This window comes from Branchiostoma floridae, chromosome 15, assembly GCF_000003815.2.
Source record: "Branchiostoma floridae strain S238N-H82 chromosome 15, Bfl_VNyyK, whole genome shotgun sequence".
Taxonomy (NCBI): domain Eukaryota; kingdom Metazoa; phylum Chordata; class Leptocardii; order Amphioxiformes; family Branchiostomatidae; genus Branchiostoma; species Branchiostoma floridae.
This window is the reverse complement of record NC_049993.1, coordinates 401,520-425,242: the sequence shown is the minus strand read 5'-3', so window position 1 is coordinate 425,242 and position 23,723 is coordinate 401,520. Positions and strand designations below refer to the sequence as shown.

General features: G+C 41.8%; 1 protein-coding gene across 1 annotated transcript in view; it reads right to left on the bottom strand.

Annotated features, from left to right (window-relative positions):
* Positions 1-15,437, bottom strand: part of LOC118431788 (mucin-17-like) — a gene marked incomplete in the record, with an annotated part of 41,054 nt that extends 25,617 nt beyond the window's left edge. Inside the window, 6 exon segments of the mRNA XM_035843121.1 lie at positions 4,492-5,357; positions 5,674-5,812; positions 6,290-6,693; positions 7,357-7,495; positions 7,854-8,170; positions 15,112-15,437. Of these exon segments, the coding sequence (XP_035699014.1) occupies positions 4,492-5,357; positions 5,674-5,812; positions 6,290-6,693; positions 7,357-7,495; positions 7,854-8,170; positions 15,112-15,181 (1,935 nt within the window).
* Positions 15,438-23,723: the final 8,286 nt, after the last annotated feature.

The following is a 23,723-nucleotide window of genomic DNA, read 5'->3' as shown; positions in this document are numbered from 1 at the left end:
TTTGTCACCATCATTGGACTAATCATTTCAACTAATCAATTTAACTAATCATCCGTTTGTGAGATAGCATATCAGCATCAACATGTGGCTCATTTGCAATACAAACTAGACAGTGGGGTCCAGATAACCCCCATGCCTTTTCACTTGGGCACGACGAAGTACGTAAATACGAAGTGATTTAGGTAGGTACCGGCTCAATCACGTTAGAGAGCAATAATGAAAATGTGTATAATCAGCATAATTCCTTTCCAAGTATCCCTATATCCCCCATGTGGAGCCCCAATTAACATAACCAATCAATCATTATATTTTTGACAGTAATGCATGGTTTGTTAACAAAAAACTGTACAAAGATTTTTCACCTGTATAATTGTACGGTCCAAAAAGTGTGCGGTTATTCTAATAACCGCACACTTTTGAGGTTATGGCCTGATAAACCATAGGAAATGGGAGCCTCTGATTGGCCAACTCCATCTGGCTATATGACAATCTACCTTATTGTTTATGTGATAACAAATCATATATCCCAGGGCTGTTCGACTACCTAGTCACCATTACACCTAGTGGCTCGGCTGTAACATACTACTAAACTAGAGTTCGGCGACCTCATACCTCCATGAAAATTTAGAGCTTTTGTAAATTTCATGCAAATGACTAAGACATTAACATAATTTATGCATGGTGTTGTTCATCATTGACAAACGTACACATGTCTCAATTATAACATTCCCATTATTAATCATAAAGCGGTTTTGCAATTTTTACATAAATTATGCAAATAAGTTCCTCATTACCATATTTAGTATCTACTTATATTCCACCTATCATAATTAACATGTGTTACATTTATTGAAGTCCAGTTATTGAAAACAATGGAATTATACAATTTCCTCATTAATTATGCAAATTAAGCCCTCATTTGCATAACATGTATATCATTAAGAACAACTTTGCCTAAGGTACCCGCATGCCTAATATGATGCCAATCCGTCAATCCTTTCTGCAGTTATCCACTTTGGAATGTCTTGACAAAAACGCCCCTGCAGTTCCAAAATTAAATGTTAGGGGGCTGAAACTTGCTCCACTTTGTCATGACACTGAAAGCTATCTACCACCTAAATTTCAAGACCACATCACGTCCAAGACAAGAGATACATAGAAAAAACTGCTATGATTGAATGTTGTCATTAATTATGCAAATTTGCTCCTATTTTGCATAATTTGTATTTCATGTTGTACAACATTGTCCAAGGTACCTACATACCAAAAATCATGAAAATCCGCTGTTCCCTTCTTGAGTTATCCTCGTCAGAAGTTTTTGACAAAAATGCCCCTGCTATCCCAAAACTAGACGCTAGGGGGCCCAAACTTATGTCACTTCTTCCTGAGCACAAGAGCTATCTAATACTCAAAAATCGTGACCATAGCATGTTCAGAACACCAAGATAGCAAAACCGGAAGTTGCGCTGCAGTACCAAGGGGAGCCGCTAGGGAGCCCAAAATCTAATCATTTCCAGCTTTCATCACACCCTACCAACACACCAAGTATCAAACCAATCCACCCAACCGTTCTTGAGTTATCTTGCTTACACACAGACAGACACACAGACACACAGACAAACGTGGGGTAAAATATAACCTCCATGACATTTCATGGAGGTAATAATCCACGACTAACGTTAAGCAATTGAGCTGCAAACAGATGTCGTTCAATGCGGTGTGTTATAATGACTAATTACCTCCATGAAATGTCATGGAGGTTATATTTATTACCTCCATGAAATGTCATGGAGGTTATATTTACCTCCATGAAAAAATGGAGGTATAGTTTTGAGTGTGTCTGTGTGTGTGTCTGTGTGTGTGTGTGTGTCTGTGTGTGTGTCTGTGTGTCCGCATATTTGTGGTCATCATAACTTGAGAACCTCTTGATGGACTACGGTGATATTTGGTATGTGGGTAGGGGTTGGGAAGACGAAGGTCAAGGTCAATTTTGGGCCCCCTGGTGTGTGACCTTGGTACTGCAGCGCAACTTCCGGTTTTGCTATCTCGGTGTTCTGAACATGCTATGGTAAAGATTTTTAAGTATTAGATAGCTCTTGTGCTCAGGAAAAAATGACGTAAGTTTTGGCCCCCTAGCGTCTAGTTTTGGGATAGCAGGGGCATTTTTGTCAAAACCTTCTGACGAGGATAACTCAAGAAGGGAACAACGGATTTTCATGATTTTTGGTATGTAGGTACCTTAGACAATGTTGTACAAGATTAAATACTAATTATGCAAAATAGGAGTACATTTGCATAATTAATGAGAATATTCTATCATAGCAATTTTTTCAATGTATCTCTTGTCCCGTACGTGATATGGTCGTGACATTTAGGTGGTAGATAGCTTTCAGTGCCATGACAAAGTGGGGCAAGTTTTAGCCCCCTAACATTTAATTTGGGAACTGCAGGGGCGTTTTTGTCAAGACATTCCAAAGAGGATAACTGCAGAAAGGATTGACGGATTGGCATCATATTATGCATGCAAGTACCTTAGGCAAAGATGTTCATAATGATATACATGTTATGCAAATGAGGAGTTAATTTGCATAATTAATGAGGAAATTGTATAGTTCCATTGTTTTCAATAACTGGACCTCAATACATATAACACATGTTAATTACGATAGGTGGAATATAAGCAGATACCAAATATGGTAATGAGGAACTTATTTGCATAATTTATGTAAAAATTGCAAAACCGCTTTATGATTAATAATGGCAATTTTATAACTGTGACATGTGTACGTTAGTCAATGATGAACAACACCACGCATAAATTATGTTAATGTGTTAGTCAATTGCATGAAAGTTACGAAAGCTCTAAATTTTCATGGAGGGATGAGGTCGCCGAACTCTAGTTTACCCTGCGTTTGTCTGTCTGTGTGTAAACAATATAACTCAAGAACGGCTCGGTGGATTGTTTTCATACTTGGTGTGTTGGTAGCGTGTGATAAAATCTGGAAATTATTAGATTTGGGGCCCTCTAGCGGCTCCCATTGGTACTGTAGCGCAACTTCGGGGTTTGCTATCTCCATTCTCCTACGCAGAGGGACCACAGTCGTGTCCAAACGACTTGTGTTACCTCTGCTTTCTTGTGCAATCAGACCAGTTAGGGAGCGCCCTACTTATAAATATTAATGAGCTTGCCCTTATATGGGCAGTCAGTCGTTGGGGATCGGGCGTAAGCATGGTGAGCAAACAAAACCATGGTAATACGTAACATGATTGGCTGATAGCTTCCCAGCGGCCTTTGCGAGACAGCTTGCGACAACAACAAGCCCAAGAAAGGCATATTCTCTGATTGGTTGACAGCTTGTTTGTGGCGACAATCATAATAACCACTGATAGGGCATGGGATAGCAGGGCACCATAAGGTAATGCCGTTGGGGACCGGGCGTTAGGAGGATGGCTATCTCGTGTTCTGAACAAGCTATGGTCACGATTTTTAGTTGTTAGATAACTCTTGTGGTCAGGAATAAGTGACATACTAGTAAGTTTGGGCCCCCTAGCGGCTAGTTTTGGTATGGCAGGGGCATTTTTCTCAAAAACTTCTGAAGACGATAACTCGAGAAGGGAACAATGGATTTTTGGTATGTAGGTACCTTATACAATGTTGTACAAAATGAAATACTAATCATGCAAAATAGGAGCACATTAGCATAATTTATGAGAATATTCTATCATAGCAGTTTTTTCAATGTATCTCTTGTCCCGGATGTGATATGGTATTGACATTTAGGTGGTAGATAGACTTAAGTGTCATTACAAACTGTGGCAAGTTTCAGCCCCCTAACATTTTATTTCGGAACTGCAGGGACGTTTTTGTCAAGACATTCCAAAGAGGATAACTGCAGAAAGGATTGACGGATTGGCATCATATTAGGCATGCGGGTACCTTAGGCAAAGATGTTCTTAATGATATACATGTTATGCAAATGAGGAGTCAATTTGCATAATTAATGAGGAAATTGTATAATTCCATTCTTTTCAATAACTGGACTTCAATAAATGTAACACATGTTAATTTTGATAGGTGGAATATAAGGTATACCAAATACGGGAATAAGGAACTTATTTGCATAATTTATGTAAAAATTGCAAAACCACTTTATGAATAATGATGGGAATCTTATTATTGTGACATGTGTACGTTAGTCAATGATGAACAACACCATTCATAAATTATGTTAATGTGTTAGTCAATTCCATGAAATTTACAAAAGCTCTAAATATTTCATGGAGGTATGAGGTCGCCGAACTCTAGTCCTTGTTTTCTTTCTGAATATGTTACTTACCGTATCATTCAATATATCCAAAGTACAGTAGAAATCCACAGATGGCTTCAAATGATTATCTTTTGTGAAGTTTACATTTTTAATTAGCGTTCTTTAGAAGCTTTGGGGAAAGAGGTGCGTCTATAACCCTGTATCTGCATATGTTGGCACTTACCTTGGCGGTCCCACCACCAGCCGAGTACAGAACTAGATCTGTTGTGTTGTCCACCTGGTATAGGATCCTGTAGGTCTCCACGTAGCCATCTCCCTGTCCCTGGGTCTGGATGCCAAAGATGTAACGATTGTACTCTAGATCCACCGCCAGGAACTCGGTGCCTTGTCCTGACGGCTGCCATGCACCATCACCGTTCAAGCGGCCCCTGTACGCCTCGGATCCGTTTACTTGGGATGACGCTGTCATCAGGTCATCTGTGATGATTGTATCGTCCTGTACCCCAATGGGTTGGTACACGCCAGATGACGTCTCAGCCTCTGTGGCACTTGCCGCTGTTTGGGTTTGCGTACTGGAGAAGATGTTGGAGGAGGTGGACTGTCCTTGGTTTGTCGTGGTTTCTGCGTCGACTGACGGAGTAGTGGTAGGAACATCAGAACTAAACGATGTTTGAGGCAGTTGTGTTGAGGAGGATGTTGATAGTTTGGTTGTGTCTACCTGGTTCGTTGTTAGACGTGTTGTTGTGCCGAGTGGAGTCGTAACAGGAGATGTCGACGGACCGATTGTAGTCGTTAGCGAGGAGGTGGTCGGGATTTCCGTTACCGTAGTCGTTACCGGGGCGGTTGTCTGGATGATCGGAGTCGTTACCGGGGAGGTTGTCTGGATGGGCGGAGTCGTTACCGGGGAGGTTGTCTGGATGGGCGGAGTCGTTACCGGGGAGGTTGTCTGGATGGGCGGAGTCGTTACCGGAGAGCTTGTTGTCACGATTGGGGTCGTTTGTGTGGAGGTGGTTGTCACGGGCGGGGTCGTTTGTGAAGAGGTGGTTGTCACGGGTGGGGTTGTGACCGGGGAGCTTGTTGTAGGAAGCGCTAGAAGATGGCATCCACATCTTTATGTCATTAACATCATAATGTTAAATTTTTTGATGATCTACTTTGTTGTCGAATATATATGTAAAGACAATTAGCCAACAGCTCACACACTACTGTCACTGTTCTCTTTAAAGACCAATGATTGAGTAATGCAAGCTGAATCAAAGACCTGATTATGCGTCATTCTTAATACATCACAAGTGATCCGATTCTTTTTCACTTGAAAGCACTTGTCGTACTAAACCATTGATCCTTCGGGACCTTTATATCGGCCAAAGAAACGTGTACCAGAAATGCCATTTTCAATACTTACCATCGACTCCAAGTAACTCTATCCTCAGTCGTGGAGCGCCGAGCCACGTTTGCGGGTTGACGAGGATATACCGGGCGTAGATGTACGAGGTGAAGTTTTGTTGGACGATAGTTTCGTTGTCGCTGTTGCCGCTGAAGATCTGAGGAAACAAAACGTTGGAGCACTAGAATGTCGGCGATTCCTATTATATTATTAATATGCAGCCTTTAAGCTTAATTGATTTTGCTTCATCTATAGCATCTCATACATTTTCGGCGATGATGTGTGCGCAGTGCTGCCCAGTGACCATTACATATTGTTATTACATTGTAACATATCAGTTAAGAATCGTGGCTACCAGTTGAACTGCATGTAAATATCTTTCGGTTTGCATGATTTGTTTTTGAATTCGTACGCTCTTCTTGCCCACTCGAGCACAAACCCAATGAGGGATCGGATATATCTTTTATCGCTTAAGTCTTAGGAATAAGTTGTTATAAGTTATTATTGCATACTATTAGTTATTATTACATAAGCCGTGGGCAAAGAGGTACATTTATGGCCCTATATGAGAGTATGACGTGCACTGGAGGGTTTAAAGAGAAGGATACCTATCACCTGCAATCTAAGAACCCACCTTGGCGGTCCCACCACCAGCCGAGTACAGAATTAGATCTGTTGTGTTGTCCACCTGGTATAGGATCCTGTAGGTCTCCACGTAGCCATCTCCTTGTCCTTGGGTCTGGATGCCAAAGATGTAACGATTGTACTCTAGATCCACCGCCAGGAACTCAGTACCTTGTCTTGACGGCTGCCATGCACCATCACCGTTCAAGCGGCCCCTGTACGCCTCGGATCCGTTTACTTGGGATGAAGCAGTCATCAGATTATCTGGGATGATTGTAACGTCCTGTACCCCGATGGGTTGGTACACGCCAGATGACGTCACAGCCTCTGTGGTACTTTGTGGTTGTGTTGAAGAGGGTGTTGAAGGAGTTGTAACTAGTGGAGTTGTTACCGGGGAGATTGTTGTAGGCAGATCTGAAGCAAAGCAGATACATGATACACGATATATCCTCTATATAGCAACAATACAAAATAGGAATTAATTTGCATAATAGATCAGATTAATTGTACGTTTCCCTCGATGTTCATTAAGGCTTTTTCAAACAAGTGGCATCTGTCACCGAAAAAGAAACCTCATTTGAATGACCGATAAGAACATACTATAACACTATAATTTGGTGAAGGACGGGAAGTTCGTTATGAAAATAGCTTAGTAAATCTAATGATTGACATGCGATAAGCAAATTGTGGAAAACAGAAACTATTGTGCATATTTGACGAAATCGTTTCCCAATTCATTCAGCTGCTTGACTTTTATTGCGTATCTTATTACCTGAATGTCTAACAATTATGATAGGACTTTCACACCACACGTGACATAACGTTATGTCACTGGGAAAGGGGAATATCGATAACTATATTGATATGGTTGATTAATGAGTAAATGCTATCATATATCTATGAAAACAATAATTGTCTTGACACCATATTCAACATTATTAACACACCAGGCTTGACGAATACCATTTCGATACCGATCGAATCCGATTTTTTGTCTTAGGACATTGCTACTGGTTAAGTAGGAATTTGATGTTTTAAAATCAATTTTCTACTTTGGTGGCACCAATGGCAACTTACCATCCACTCCAAGTAGCTCTATCCTCAGTCGTGGAGCACCGGAGAAGTCCTGAGGGTTGACGAGGATATACCGGGCATAGATGTACGAGGGGAAGTTTTGTTGGACGATAGTTTCGTTGTCGCTGTTGCCGCTGAAGATCTGCAGAAAACATACGGACTTAGTCGCTTATCTAGGTGATTGTGCAAATACATTAGAATGCCGTACAATTTCTTTACGAAAGTGTATGCAAGTTTCTGCTGAAATATAAAGCAATGTTAGCTGAAGGGAAATGCCTCGGTATGGTTATGATCCGCAGGCTTTAAAGACAAGTGGCACACCGTTAACACAAAGGAATTGAACGAAATAGAATGAACTGAAATAAAATTAACCTTCTTTGTTCCTTTTTATATCAGCTTTAGGCAAACGAGTTAAGATATAGCATTCTACTAACCTGTGGCGCAGAAAAGAAGAACGAGAGAGAATAAGAGTGTTTACAAACTGTTACGGTAGGTCTTACCGTGGCGCTCCCACCGCCAGCCGAGTACAGCACAAGATCTGTTGTGTTGTCCACCTGGTATAGGATCCTGTAGGTCTCCACGTAGCCAACTCCCTGTCCCTGGGTCTGGATGCCAAAGATGTAACGATTGTACTCTAGATCCACCGCCAGGAACTCGGTGCCTTGTCCTGACGGCTGCCATGCACCATCACCGTTCAAGCGGCCCCTGTACGCCTCGGATCCGTTTACTTGGGATGAAGCTGTCATCAGACCACCTGGGATGATTGTGTTGTTCTGTACCCCGATGGGCTGGTACACGCTAGGTGAAATCTGTGCATCTGTAGTAAAAGGGTAAGAGATTATTCATGGATATAATCTGTCACATATGCAGAGTGGAATCATGGAAACTGAATTCACCTCTACTTAACTGGACGTCCGATTCACTATTTACCTATCTTGCATGTAAATATTACCGAGCTTGCCTTATTAAACCAATCAGCGCGCAGCGCCATTGAATTTAAAATGTCTAGTATGGCGGGCATGCAGGTTGATGAGAGGATGATGGTTTCTAAGTATTTTAAGGTAGTACTCGGTGATTCATCAGCAATTGTTCTGAACCCACAGATCATAAGGATCTCAAGGCTGGAAGCTTATCAAAATAATTTTGACAGGGAAAGTACCGCTGAAGTGCCCTGTGCAACAGACGATCATGAATATCAATGGCCTTGCCATATTCAGAACAAGATTTCCCTTTGGACAACACAAAGTTGTCTTTGATTACCTTGTGTTTTTCTAACAAAAGGGTATACATGGTTCAAATTTTCAACGACAACTCTTCACCTTTTTCAGGATCAATACAATAACTTCAGAATGTTAACTGGCGAGAGCTACAGACAAGTGATGTTATTAACACGTGATCTTGCGGCTAAAGTTCTGTTTGATGCCCAGTATTCTGACTTTGTCCAGTGAAAAGTTATGACCAGATGATTCAATGTGGATGTGTTCAGAAACATCCGATGCCAGCGAGCTGTTTCTCAGTGAGCATTCTGTCTCGCCAGTGTAGGATGCTTCGCAAGTTCCTTTCTTTACAGTTCCCTGGCACGGGATGTGCTATACAACGCCGCATTTCCCTTCTCTGACGGTTTTGTCCTTCGGTGCCACGAGAAGCTGTCATAGTGTGTTATTAGTTTGAAGCAGGTATTCACAGATATTCCGTGTGAAGCAAATATTCTGCGTATTGATCCTGACGAAGGCGACAGTCGTTTGGATCCGTGTAATACCTTTGTGTTGGAAGAAAGTCCATTGTCACTTGTATATCCACTATTTTTATACCATGTACTTGCAATTACCCTCGGGCACAAACTTCTTCTATAGTATACTTAAGTTGTCTTTGAATGACTGGCAGCTGGTTAGTGGTGACGCCCATAATGGTGTAAATGAGATGGCAAGCAAGCAGAGTCGAGCAAGCAGAGTCGAAGTAAGCGGACTTCTATGACGCGGGTTCGAATCTGTACATAGAGTATGACACTTAGAAGGAAACTGCTTTCAAACATAGTTACAGCGAGACCTAAAGGAATTGAATCATAAGCGGATCCCGGTCATGCATATACATCGAACTACACAACTATAATGACATGCAGCGTCAATCACAGGATAGCAGTAGTCCACTGCGTTCTGCTGATGCAGTGGTAAATCACAGGATAATCACAGTTCACTGCAGGTAACAAATTGTTCTAGAGTCGCATGGTTTTCCCTTCTATCTGCTGATAGGGTGAAAGGGTATAGCAGATCCATCTGTTTGATCCTGGGCGATTTTTCCTATTCTAGCACCTCGCCGCATCTTATACCCATGGCTGGGACAGGGTTCTTCTTTCTGGGAGCTATCACAAACCGTCAAACTGTCGGCAAACTGACCACAGACAGGTACTCTCCCCTAGCCCTATCGCGCGATGACCTGTAATGTATCATGTTACTACAGCTTTATATGCGATGTACGTGACAAGGTCTTTCCCACAAAATGTTTCCGTGACCACGGATAAGAAGTTTTCATGATGGTATCTATACACGCCTGTTACATTATAATCATGTCTTGTACTATTGTTATTATCATCATTATTGTTATAACAATTGGGTGGGTCAACTATCCTCTCTTTGGAGCCAGGGGCTGAATTGTAAGGAGCTTACAATCGGCGGGGCTCAATCACAAGGGTCCGGGAGAGACTGTACTAACTCAGGTGACCTTAATGCGCTAAATACGTGCTGTTCTTTTCTCGCCTTCTGCACTGTTAGCTCAGCAAATACTGTTCCGTGTGGACTGTGGCCAGTATAACATGTGACTCGGGTAACAAAATGACACGTTTTTATTAACGTAGAGTCAGTAAGCCAACTATCAGCAGGTACCCCCTGAATGGATTATCTCGTCTAAATTATTCCACGCAGTACAGACAGGGCAGTACAAAAGAGCGTGTGCACACTTAATTCCAGTCCTACGACCAGCCCAAATATGGTATCCCAGGGTGCGGTATTTGCCAAAGCCATTTGTTTCAGAGGTGGTGGATAAATGTTAGTAAAATCACAACCGTGACTGTGATTTTCTTACTGTATCTTTAAGGTTTAGCTTTACACTTCGTCTCATTTTGAAGACAACATTTCATTTGATAGATAATCCATGCCGTGGCATTTAACCCTCAAACACCCGAGTGGGGTCCGTTTGGACCCCAGGCGTACATTTTGCAGTGCCATTTGAACATTTTTCATCTGAAGAAAAATTCCTTCCGTGACTTTGTCAGCCAACATCTTCTATACCTTCTCCTAAGTTTTCATAAAGATTGGTACAATACTGTGGAAGCTATAAAGAAAGTCTGTGATCAGTCCGTCTGGGGTCCAAACGGACCCCAGCAAAAAAGTGTAGCTTTTGAAACAAACTTTTGACTCTAACTCCCTAACTATTTATCGTATGACCACCAAACTTTCAGAGCATAATAAACATGTAAAACTAAATCCTCATAAAAACTTATGTGTCATCACCATATAATATGACGACATTATGACGTCATTAAGCTGATAAGGGCGGCCATCTTGGATGTTGACTAATGACGTCATGAAATTAGCATAAATTATAAATTTTGAATAATGAAAATAGCATTGAATTTCATAGAATTTTATTATTGTAAGAAAACAAGCATTGTTTACCAAGAAAACCTTGTTTAAATCGAAATTGGCAAATTTTGGCAAAAATATGCCTGTCATAATTCCGTTGCCATGGCAACCCCAAAAAATGATAAATTTATTTTATTGACAAAAAAAATTGGCTAACAATATTTTGTGATATATAACCAAGTTTCGTAGCTTTAGCACTAGCCGTTCATGAGTTATGCGACATGAAGCTTTCTGAGGGCCTCAAAATTCCCCTGTCTGGTCAGAATGGGTTTAGTGCAAAACATGGTCCTTCTGATCTTTTGCATAAATTATGATAATGAGGTGGAATTAGCAACACCTTAACATGTCGAAATATTCCTCTTACATTGACGAAGCAATGTATGTACAATGATCACCGATAGGAATTGGAACTGAGATTTTATGAACAAAACATTTTGGGGTCCGTTTGGACCCCACTCGGTCATTTTAGTCGCAAAAAAAGGTCGGGTGCTTGAGGGTTAAGAGCCAGGTGAGCAACACTAGTACACTCCATCAATCAACCGTTCGCTGGTATGAATACAGTCTGTTGCGTAGCGGCTACAGACGCCGTGAGTTCTCGCCAGGTTGGGCTGCCCTGGGCGTAGTCCCTCTAGTCGGTTCTAGAGACTCTCGGCTCTTGGAGTGATGATTTGTAAAATATACTACAGCATTGATAAGATTGACTGTCGTTCAAGTATTTTTATGAATACTTCCCTCATACCAATGACCAAAAGGAAACGATTCACTATTTTAGTGTCTAGTTAGTTACTGTCACTGTCACACTTTGGTCTTACAGTTACTAATTGATTGATATTATAGCCCTTGAATGGGAGCCCGGGGAAAGGTATGGAGATGGAATTATCTAGCGGTTAGTTAGCGTTTGGAAACGATACTCTCATCAATGCTCAGCGGAAAGTAAGCTTTGATTCTTTTAAGCAGTGGATACCTCCTCCCTCGATTTTTTTTTGCAAAACACTGCAAATATACATTGTTTTGAATACACAAGTAACAACATATTATATCTTTATCACAAAGAAACAACGAAACGAGGCATTTATAATCCGGTCGCTGAATAGTGTCTCATAAGCAAACCCTAATTGCTTATAGAGTATGGTTTTGATTGAAATAATTGCCAAAGATCTAGGTTTGTTTAATTGGCCCCAAAGTAAAATGAGTTGGCAAGGCTAAAAGGAATCCTATGGAATCCAATGGATTTGGGACCACGCAGACACGCCGTAGCACGTTAAGTGCATTCAGAACTTTCTCTGCGTTCGGGCTGCGGATTCACTCTCAGTACGTTTAATTCCGTAGGATTTCGCACGGAGGCGGTACTTACCACTTACGGATCCCAAAATATTGCCCACATTTTTGCAGGTACACAGCACGCAGTTACACGTGCGGCGGGTTGCGCCCTTAGTATAGGAAACGGCACTAGAGGACTTTGTAGTAAGGTCCTTTACTTTAGTTGACGTGTGGTACAAGCTACCTCCTCGATTTCCATCATTTAAAGGCATGCAGGTACCTTAGGCCAACTTAATTTGCATAATTTATGAGAAAATTTTATAACTGTATAATTCAATTGCTTTCCATGAGTAATTCATAGCAGGTGGAACATAAACAGATACCAAACATTCATTTGCATAATAAATACAAAAATGATCGAAAATGTTATAAATGATATGGACTTTATGCTTGTGAGTTGTGTTACATGCGTAAATTATGCAAATGTTTTGATCATTTGCATAACATCTATTTCATTGAGGTGTGATGTCTCCGAACTCAAGTGAGAAATATATCTTAGTCATGAAAATAGAAAGAACTGAGAGTAGAGTATATATTTTGCCTTAGACCACATTTGCTCCCATAGGGCCAATTAAATAGTTAAACATCCGGAGGCCGTTCCCGAAAGACAAGCATTTTTGATGTCATATATCTTGATATCTTGACAACGATTGATCTCAATCTGATTCTTAGAATACAACATTCTACTTGGCGGATAAAACTGTACTAGATACAGCCTTGCGTCCTTCCTTTGAGGCCATCCAATATTCCCCCCTGGCCACGCTAGCGCTGCTGCAAGAACAGCGCGGCTAATCTTATCAAACACAGAGGCTTGGGTCGAACACGGCAGCCCCCCGGTATGTGAAGGTTAACACGTCCATCATTCACAGCTATGTGAAGTTAACACACCCATGATTCACAAAGGCCGCTCCAGCAGGCTGAACATAATCCCGGCAAGTGTGCCCGGAATGACTGATCGGCTGTTTGCGTACCTGCTAATCGGCTGTCCGTGACGTTTGTTACCTGACGTTACCCCTGAGTGGGTACGACCTAGAGCCGTGCCAGGTATGAAGTGGCGCGGGTGTCGGTCCTGTCTGCGCGTAAGATAACACCTGACGATGACTCAATTTGAGTTAACGCAATTTTGCATATATTACTTACTTACTAAAGAGTCTCTTTTCTCGCGCGCGTGTGTGTGTGTGTCTGTGTGTGTCTGTGTGTGTCTGTGTGTGCCTGTGTGTGTCTCTGTCTGTCCGGGTGTGGGTGTCTGTATGTTCCCACCTTCAGTATCACAATTTGTCGGGTACTTGTGGCCAGGCATGACCGCCCGCCACTGGTATAGCCTTCGCACGGCCACGCCTGTTGTTATTGTTTACACTGCACGGTGTGCGGCAGTGTCCGATAGGGCAGTTGACGCAATACTCTATCGGACATAAGAAAAGGGGTAAACGGTACTATGTAAAGGGGATGGGGCTGGGAGTGCAACCTTGTGAATGATATGATAGGTACTGTGTAGTATTTATCATCGATGAATGTGAAAGCAGTTTCTGACTGTTTACCAGATGAAAGAAGAGCCACGCGCAGAATGGAGGTATAAGCTACTAAGCAAGAAAGTAAAGATGACGACTACGAAATAAACGCCCTATAGATGGTCCTAAATGTCACAGTTGATATGCCACTAGACCTTTTTTCTGCACTCTGAAGTAGTTTGGCTACCCTAAAGAACACTGCACGGTATAGACATCTTGCTCGTGTGTCTCCTGAACGTGATTATGACTTGCAATTGCGGAGCAGGATTTGGGTTTCGAAGCTGTAATAACGTACTGCAGGGATGGGCTGGGTGTTAATGTTAATACAGAATTATGAACAATGTTAAATTAAAACAGAAAAGCTAATCTGAAGAGCCCAAACAATCATGTGTGCCGGATGTACGGCTTAGAGGTACAGGAGAAGACTTTCTTCCCCCCAGCAGTCTTGTCAATAAGCTAACACAACAGACATTGTATCGTCTCACACACCAGATGTAAAGTTTCCCATGTGCATTATCCATGTCAACAACTTAGCAACATACGGTCACTGTAAGGAGGGAGGGGACACTATTATTGTCTGGATTAAGTTCAAAGGGCGTTTGTAATGTGTTTACGTGTGTTTATTCTCTCTGCTGAACTATTCAAACCGTAACCTGTGAAAATCAAGTGACCACAAATCGTAAAATATTGATTAATCCAGAATCGACTTTTAAAAAACCGGATGACTTTGATCAGCAGGTCGTTAATTTTACGCCCCTGATTAGAATCTGGAGGAATACATTTTGTCACTGAAGTTAACGTGTCAGCACCGGTCTCTGAAACAACCTGTTTTCCTGACCTGTTTCTTTAACACAGACTTACTAGTAAATCAAACAGTCCCTGTGTCCTGTCCTAACAACTAAGCAGCTTATCGCGTCCCCCATGCTGGGAGGGTGTCTAGTGGTTTACATTGGATCCCTGCTGCATAATCCTATCAATGTTTTATGGGGTGATTGTTTGTGTAATTATTATTTTTATAGTCCGAATGTTAATGTAAACGATATGTGTTTTTTTTAACCACAGCAGGTCATGTAGGCGCCAAGTCTCATGTATCCATGCCAACGAACCACTAGCGCGACGTTATGTACCATAGCAGAAATAAGCGTCCTGGTCTGAACAACTTTTAAACTCTGAAAAACCCTCGGACATACATCTATCTATCACTCCCAGCTAATTTCCTTTCAAGAAAATTCGAGCTCGTCTGAAGTGTGTTCCAACAAGCGTCAATTATTAGCAGTGTTGTTTGGACTTACCTGCATGAAGTAGAGCAGAAACGACCAGTAAAAACCAGAGGAGAGCGGACCTCTCGCATGGTAAATCCATATTCCAGAGTCCAAGCGAATTATGGCCTTCTTGTACGTGTGTCAGGGTAGATGAGAGGTTTTCTAAAAACGAACAAAGCTTGTGTCCAACTGGTGACTGGTACTACCTTTCCCGTAGCAGAGCGAACAGTGGGAGATGACGCTTGGTGACTTTCTATATGCCCAGTGAGGCACACCGCCCATTTTGCAAACACAGCTTGAAGGGTGTGGACGGGTGTGGTCCGAGGATGTCTCTTCAGCAAAGAGCCAATCAAGTAACACCTCCCTTTTCATACACCGCTGACGGCTAGCCACCTGTAAGGTTAACAAAGCGGTGTCCTCATTGGCCATCCGCTATAGGCATCTGAAAGAGTATGCCCTATACGAGACCAATCACGGACGCTGTATTATATATCGTGAATCCACTGACCCCTGTGATTCATTGACAGGGAAAACATTGAAGATAGTTTGTCCATTAGTCAGGTGAGGAGCGTCAGCATGACCGCGAGGTCAACTCAAATCACACATTGTCGAGTCACCAGGCTAGCGACATCTTTCAGTTACACAAATGATACGGTCTCAATGAACTTTGTAAAGAGAAATATGTGAGGGCATGCATATTTGCAATAAACTGGATACTTGTCACTAATGTCAATATTTTTCTCAAAGGCTCACAATTATGTGTTTATTCAACGGCTCGGTCTGACCAACATGGCCCTGACGCCGTTCTTTGTCATCATGAATCAATACTTAATGCTCAAATGTTTGGGAGACTTTATAATTACATGTAATGTCTTCAAGCCGATAAGGGGTCTGAAAAAAAGCTAGATCTTCTCTCTGCCACTTGTGAACTTTTGTATTGTAGCCTCCACACAACTTACGTTACATGCGCACAAGCTACTCGCAACCTAGTTTGAAGTAATTCAATCCGATCTTAGGTGATATCCTTTGGACAACAGGAGCTCAAAAAGCCATGGCATATCGACTAATGGATCTGAGACGGAATGAGGGCATGATGTAAGGGACACTCATGTGTTGGCGAGTTACCTGACTTTTAGATTGAAAGGCAAAACGAAGCATTCACCAAGATGAGTCTTACTCCTCCCTGTGTAGTCTGGTTACCCCTGGAATAGTCACAGGCGTCAACGACCAAGAGGACAATCAGCTGGCATGGCCGACCCTTGTGACGACATAGCCGTCACACTCGCAGGGGCGTGTTTCAGCACCATGTTGATTACAAGGTTAATGACCTCACTATCAAACTTTTTCTCTGCCAAACTTCTTGAGCTTTACAGAAATGAAGGACCACCACGTACGGTATTAAGGCAAACCTTGCTTAATGACGTTCATGTCATAAACAGCCTAATAATAGTGGAGCTTCTTTTGTCCCGTAACGCCCTACTTGTGACGCCATGTCAGGCAGAATTACAAACCGCTAGGTCACTACAACCACGCCCAAGGAACCAAAGATGGCGGGTACCCTCCACTCCTGCATGCAGACATAAGCAGGCTGAAATGGACACTTGAATTAAAATGGAAACGATTTAGATGGTGGTAGTCATGTGTACTGTGCGATAAGGACGCCAAGATGCAAATGATTTCTCATCACGCTTATGTACGTTCTTGATACGCTGATGTATGCTCTTGATCAGAAGCCGTGCTATTTCTAACCCACATTCTTCAGTAACAAGAAGATACGTGTGTTTAAACATCAAGCATAATGTCGGGTGACAGACCCTGCCATGGGCACATGAAACATGATTACCATCTTCTTCCCAGCCACAATGTCCAAGTAGTTAGAGACCCGTTTCGTTTGTCACCTTACAGACGTCGTATTTGCAAACAGAACAATACTGGCTGTTTTGTTCTATCTGTATAATGCTGTTTTGCATTCTAGGCTAGGGACCGTATTGTCCGAGTTGTTTACTAACACAACGCCTGAGTTATTTTCATTGGAGCAGCACGTCGTATCCAGACCTGCAGGTGAACGGAATCCTGTAGAAGCTTAAAAACCCACAGCACTATTATCATGTATGTTGAAATTTTCAAGAGACCGCGTGGCGCGAGGTCTCGGGTTCAAATCCTGCCCTGTCATCGATCTTGTGCCCTCGGGAAAGGCGCTTAACACGGCTTTCCTCACTTTACTCAGGTGAAAATGAGTACCCAGCTTCGAGTTGGGCCGTCCCTCGGATAGGACGTTAAATGGAGTTTCTGTGTATCGGGAGAGCCACACCCCGCGCACGTTAAAGAACCCCCACACGTGCGATGGTGCGATGTGCGATGGAGCAAATCCTTCTGTCTGGGGTTGGTGATTCAGTTCAAACAAGTGACCGTAGGTAACATACTCTGTGACCCAATTATGTTTAATGCCGGTGGTGATGTTTTCTGTGGTGTATGACAAAACTTACTTAAAAGCTAACATACCTATCACTGCCAAATTTAAAACACAGTCCTGTACGCATCAACAGCAAAATCAGCGTCTCAATCGAACGACACCAAGTAAAAACAACCACGCACACCTTTTTAAAAAGTGGGGCAGTGACAGCTGTGGAGATAACTCCATATTTGCTTGGAGAAAAGTAATCGCCAAACTCCATCGCCCATAGGCCAGCTGTTCCACAATACCAGGGAAATAGAGGTGATTTCTCAAAGTATTACATCGATAATGAAAACAGCTACCGCGAAAAAAAAATCCCAAGGATCAAACACATTCTAACCATAAAATGCATATGACTATCAACCGCGCAAAATGCTAACAGTATGCTATATCAAACCAACCTCAGTACTGGAAACGCAAAGCCCGAAGGAGATGGCATAATCTGACGAGGACAACATTTGCTTGACGATATTTAAAGCTTAATGCGCGATCATAACGAAGACCTGAACCACTTTACCGGACAGCGTAGGGGTGAAAACTGAAATTATTACATCCACGATAAATACAGCTACCGCGAAAAAAAAGAACGTGCATCATTTCGCAACGGAATACAGATGACATGCCAAACAACATACGATTGCGGCAAACGGAACATAGAGTTATAGGTGCGAACACTCAACGCATAAAGTGATTACAAGACTCTGTTACCCTCCAGTCACAGAGTAATTACCCAGATGGAGGCCTGGCGAACCTCTGTTTCGTATCAGCCACATGGTGATTTACATCATTCACCCGGACGGGAGACCTGGCGCATCCCCGTCTTGTAATTAGCCAGCCAAAGGGTATGTCACCCCGTCGTGTGTAAGCTCGTCGACCGATGATGATGATGAAATTTTCAAGGGGATATAGCAGTAATGTATTGTATGTGAAAGTCAAAAGTTGCGTTTGGAACGTCTGCTGCACAAGGTAGTATGGGATCGTCAACCGGTGACAACCATTGTCCCACCACCGTTAAGTTACACCGTAGGTAAAAAAAACATTTTTAGTGTCGTTTTGATGAAGTAGAAGAAACTAGAAGGATATGATTAAATTTGTCACATTTTGCAAATATATAGGTCATCTGAAACTCTTTACAAAGTACATTTACCTCATAAACCGATCTTGCTCGCCATACCGACCAATAAAGCTGAAGATATCTGCGTGGTATATACTAAAGCTCACATTTTCTTGATCAGCTTTGTTGAAAGCCAAAGCTCGCTGTTGATTCGATAACATGGAGGGTATTTTCGCGTGCATTAAATTCCCTCCGTTTCTGAAAACAAACAAATGTCGCACCGTCATAGAATGCCAAAACCAATTTCAACGTTTCAACAAGTGACTAAGAAGAATATGTGAAAGAACAAGAATGAAGAATGGGTTATTCTGTACACCATACTCTGTTCAACTATTTGTCCGACCTTTCCAACCGCATGATATCATTCATATGATTGAAATAATATGGCCTGATAGCTGGTGTATTTCCCGTCTGTCACTCGTTCTCATTGAAATGTCAGAAATGGCATTTTTTTTGTTCGAAAAATAAATCGGCTTTACTTTTTTATACACCTCGTGTTCTGGACATGCTGTGGTCGTGAGTGGTGGCTAGCCTTTGAGGCAGAGAGTGAGGGCTGTGAGTTTGGGCCCTCCAGTGGCTTTTTTTGGGAATTCGCGCCGGTTTCCTTCCGGATGAGACTTTGGACGAGGATAACTCGAGAGCGGTTTCAAGATTGAAGCAATTACTGGTCACCATATTGGATCGTCTAGTGTTAGGAGTCTGCATGGGGACGTTCTCAATCAATACCTTCTTTAGTCCACAGATGACTGTACGATAAAACTGATAGATTATAGCATAGCACAATTCCATCATTGTCAACTTACTTAGTATAATATTTGTGTACTAAGTGTTTTTTCAGCCTCAAATTGCTTCAATCTTGAAACCGGCTGACTTAAACTCCAAATAACTGGTAAATACTTAGGACCTGCTTTGTTTTCATTAATGCATGCGACGCCGTTGTCCCCATGTACAGTGTATATTAGAGCAGTTTGAGGTTGTTTGTGGTGTTTCGGTAGACCCCACAAACTTGCAAAATGAAGTAATTTCATTTAATGTTGTGACCGGTCCGAATCACTCTCAGAAGTGTCGAGAGTGGTTCCTTGGCGCTCTGACTCGTTTGACATTTTCGAAAGTACATTCGAATTCTCTTTGACAACATCAGCGAAAAAAAATATTTCACCTGATTCTGCTATCTGTTTTGTGGGTATTTGTCGAAGGTAGCTTCACAAGAGTAAATCCCCAGGAAAGTGACAAACATGACAGTTGAGCTTAACAATTTGTCTATTTAATAAGTGATGAGAAATATATTTTCCAGTTTCCGATGGTGCAAACACACCCCGAAACGTACATAGAACGCACTATGAGCCACTATCTAAAGAACATACTCGGAACGCAATGCCCCCACACAGGGGATGTTAACAACTACTATGGACTTTGCTCAGCAGATGTTTATTTTCTCGTATGTGATCCATCCAGCTCGACCAAAACTCCGCTAGAACCAGGCAACAAGTAAACGGAAAAATCCCTTCCAGGTGAACTAAAATAGTAATCAAATGTAATAGAAATTACAGAACGATATTTAAGATTAGATTCATTGGGACAGCAGTGTATGCCATTTTCGTTTTGCTTAAAGAAGCGTGACTACTATTCAAGACACGCGCACGCACACACACGCACGCACACACACACACACGCGCGCGCATGCACGTACACACACACACACGCACACACACACACATGTAGGTACATATACACACACACACACACACACATATGCAGGCACGTACACACACACGCACGCACACACGCACACACACACACACACACACACACGTAGGTACATACACACACACGCACACACACACATACACACACACACACACACACACACACATGCAGGCACACACACAGCCGGCTTCCTTCACTTGAAAGAAGGTTTTAAGTGACGTTATCTATTTGCGTGATTTTCGTGTTCACCCCTCCCATTAGACACACATGTCCTGTGTACCGTGACAACATAGCACAGTGGCAACCCATGAATGGTGTTTGTCCACCTTCTAAAGCAAGGTGATAACTTGTCGAAAACACTCCAGTCACAGATGACACAGTTGAGTTGTTGTACACATGTTTGAATTTTTTATAGATGACGACTTCAGTATTAATATTCACATACATAATCATCTTCGCCTAGATGTTTATGTTTTTAGCAGGTTGTGTTTTGCAAGAGGGTATCCGATGGTTTGTGATGATACTGAATTGGCCAGCGGGATTGCGGTGTGACCACATATCTGTTTCCATTATGTCCAGGTAATCTATTATAACACCAGGCAGTAACCAAGGTAGTGCCCTAGCCTCTGCTTGGAGAGCTGGTTGAGTAGCTCTTGACAGGCGACCAGCATGTGTTTGTCTATAATACTGAATTACCTGAAAATGAAGTGTCCAAAATTTATATCATCGGGACCTACGGAACAAAACACACAGGCAAAAGCAGTTTGGAGACCTTATACTTCCGAGAAATATTTGGAGATTTTTAAAGAAAAATTAAAGAAATTTCTTACACATTTGCATAATCCATGCATGGCGATGTTCATGTTTACATTATCTAGTTAGTGTAGAACTAGTAAGCCCGCAGTAATAATATTCACCCTTACTTAACTTGAACATGTGGATGAATTTCCTAGCCTTTACCATTGAGGAATGATGTTATTTTCTAGTCAATTATGCGAAATAGGTCTTCATTTGCATAAGTGATATCTGTCAATATTTTTCTCCGTCTCAGTTACATGAGAGTCCTATCATGAAATACAATGGGTCTATAAACTTTCATCATTGATTATGCCAACTATCTCTTGATTCACTTAATTTGTATCTAATTCCAGTGCAACATCCCAGCAGATATACAGCATCCACAACACACTGTCATCTGATACCCTCTATCCATGACATATATGTAGACTATACCATTCCATACCAAGGGGGTTTGACTGCAGTACCGCGATCAACCGCCATAGGGCCATAAACCCTTTAGAACGGTTGGGGTCAGAACGCCTACTTACGTACCAAATATCACCACAATCCATCAACAGATTCTACAAGGCCCAATTTACACATACCCACCACCTACAAATCAACACCACAGCTTTAACAGGTCCAAAGATATGATACAAAACGTGCTGCTGCAGTACCAAGGTCGAGAAATAGGGGGCACACTATCATACACTCATGTACCCACCTACCAAAAACTATTGCAATAGTATGGCAACAATACTTCCAAACACTCGTCGGAGGTCACTGATCTTCACCAGGACGTTATGCCATATCGAGATGCAATCGTGCGGCAGTGGTATCTATGAGTTACCCTGTGTCTGTGATTGTGTGATGTGAAGATGGAGCCGTGGTAAGTACATCTCATTCGAAATGATACTATTGCGGGCTAACTTTTAGAACTTGCTGATTCAATTATATGGTTGACATCAGCAACTTTCGGCCGTTTCCAAAAATAGACGTTTTCGACACAGTTACTTGATAGGACAGAGCTTGTATTTTCTCTTAAATCTGCAGTTTGTGATGTACATATTTATGATATGTCTGATGTAATTTTAGTGTGATCATTTTGTAATCTTTCTGTAATGTCCATTATGTGATATTATATTGATGTATTTCAATGTGGATGACCACAGGAAGAATAGCTAACAACGTTGTTAAGTTAAATGTGGATCCAAATAAGGTCAAGTCAACTATGAAACTGCAAATCACACAATGCAGCTGCAAAATGCACCCATGTCCAGTATCAGGGTGAAATGCACGAAGTTGTCCTAAGTTAATTTAGATGTCTGAAGTTGTCCAAAGTTGTCCAAAGTTGTCCGAACTTGTCCAAAGTTATGACGTGACGCTAACCATGACGTCATCCTAACTTTGGACAGTAAGCCGGGGGGTGTACGAAGTTGTCCGAAGTTATGACGTCATCTTAATTATGATGTCATCCAAACTTTGAATAAGAAGACGGGACTTTACCAAAGTTGTCTGTACTTCAATTAATTGTTAAATTACAAGGAATAGAATAACAACTACTACTTCTTATGATACAAAGTAGTGCAAGATGACTGCAATACATGTAGTTTATGAATAGATAGGGGAGATGTTTTCAGGTACTTGTATTTAGAAGTGACGTAAAAAAAGGGAAATATAATATTAAGAGTGAACTTAAATTATTTTGTGTGCATTGTTAAAACGAACGTTAAGAGGAGAAATAAAAGACCAAAAGATTTGAAATAAATGAATTTTTTTACAATGCATGAACATTGATTTTGTGCTGATTAATGTGCATCTATATTTTATTTGTTTATATGCGTGAGTGGTGTGTATCTTATTTACACATATATAAGTTTTTACTATGTATTAATTAACTTTGGATTGCACAACTTAGGACAACTTCGCACACTTGTTGACCTACCCTGCCCACTGTCCAAAGTTAGATGACGTCACGTAACTTCGCACACTTGTTGACCTACCCTGCCCACTGTCTAAAGTTAGATGACGTCACGTAACTTTGCACAACTTAGGACAACTTCGCACACTTGTTGACCTACCCTGCCCACTGTCCAAAGTTAGATGACGTCACGTAACTTCGCACACTTGTTGACCTACCCTGCCCACTGTCCAAAGTTAGATGACGTCACGTAACTTTGCACAACTTAGGACAACTTCGCACACATGCCACCCTACCCTGCCCACTGTCCAAAGTTAGATGACGTCACGTAACTTTGCACAACTTAGGACAACTTCGCACACATGCCGCCCTACCCTGCCTACTGTACGAAGTTAGATGACGTCATCCAATAAATGTTTTGACGTCATCTGTGACTCCCGATATAGCTTCAAAGTCAGTGGGAAACGGTTGTAACTTAGTACAACTTCGTACAACTTCGAACACCCTAACTTCGTGCACTTCACCCTGATACTGGACATAGCTCGCAAAATGAGTAAATACATGCCGTAGATTGCCCCCCAAAAAATGGAAAACAGATACTGATGTCATGGAATGCAAAAGTCGATTCCAGGATGTGAGAAAGAGGATGTGAAATAACTCAGGTG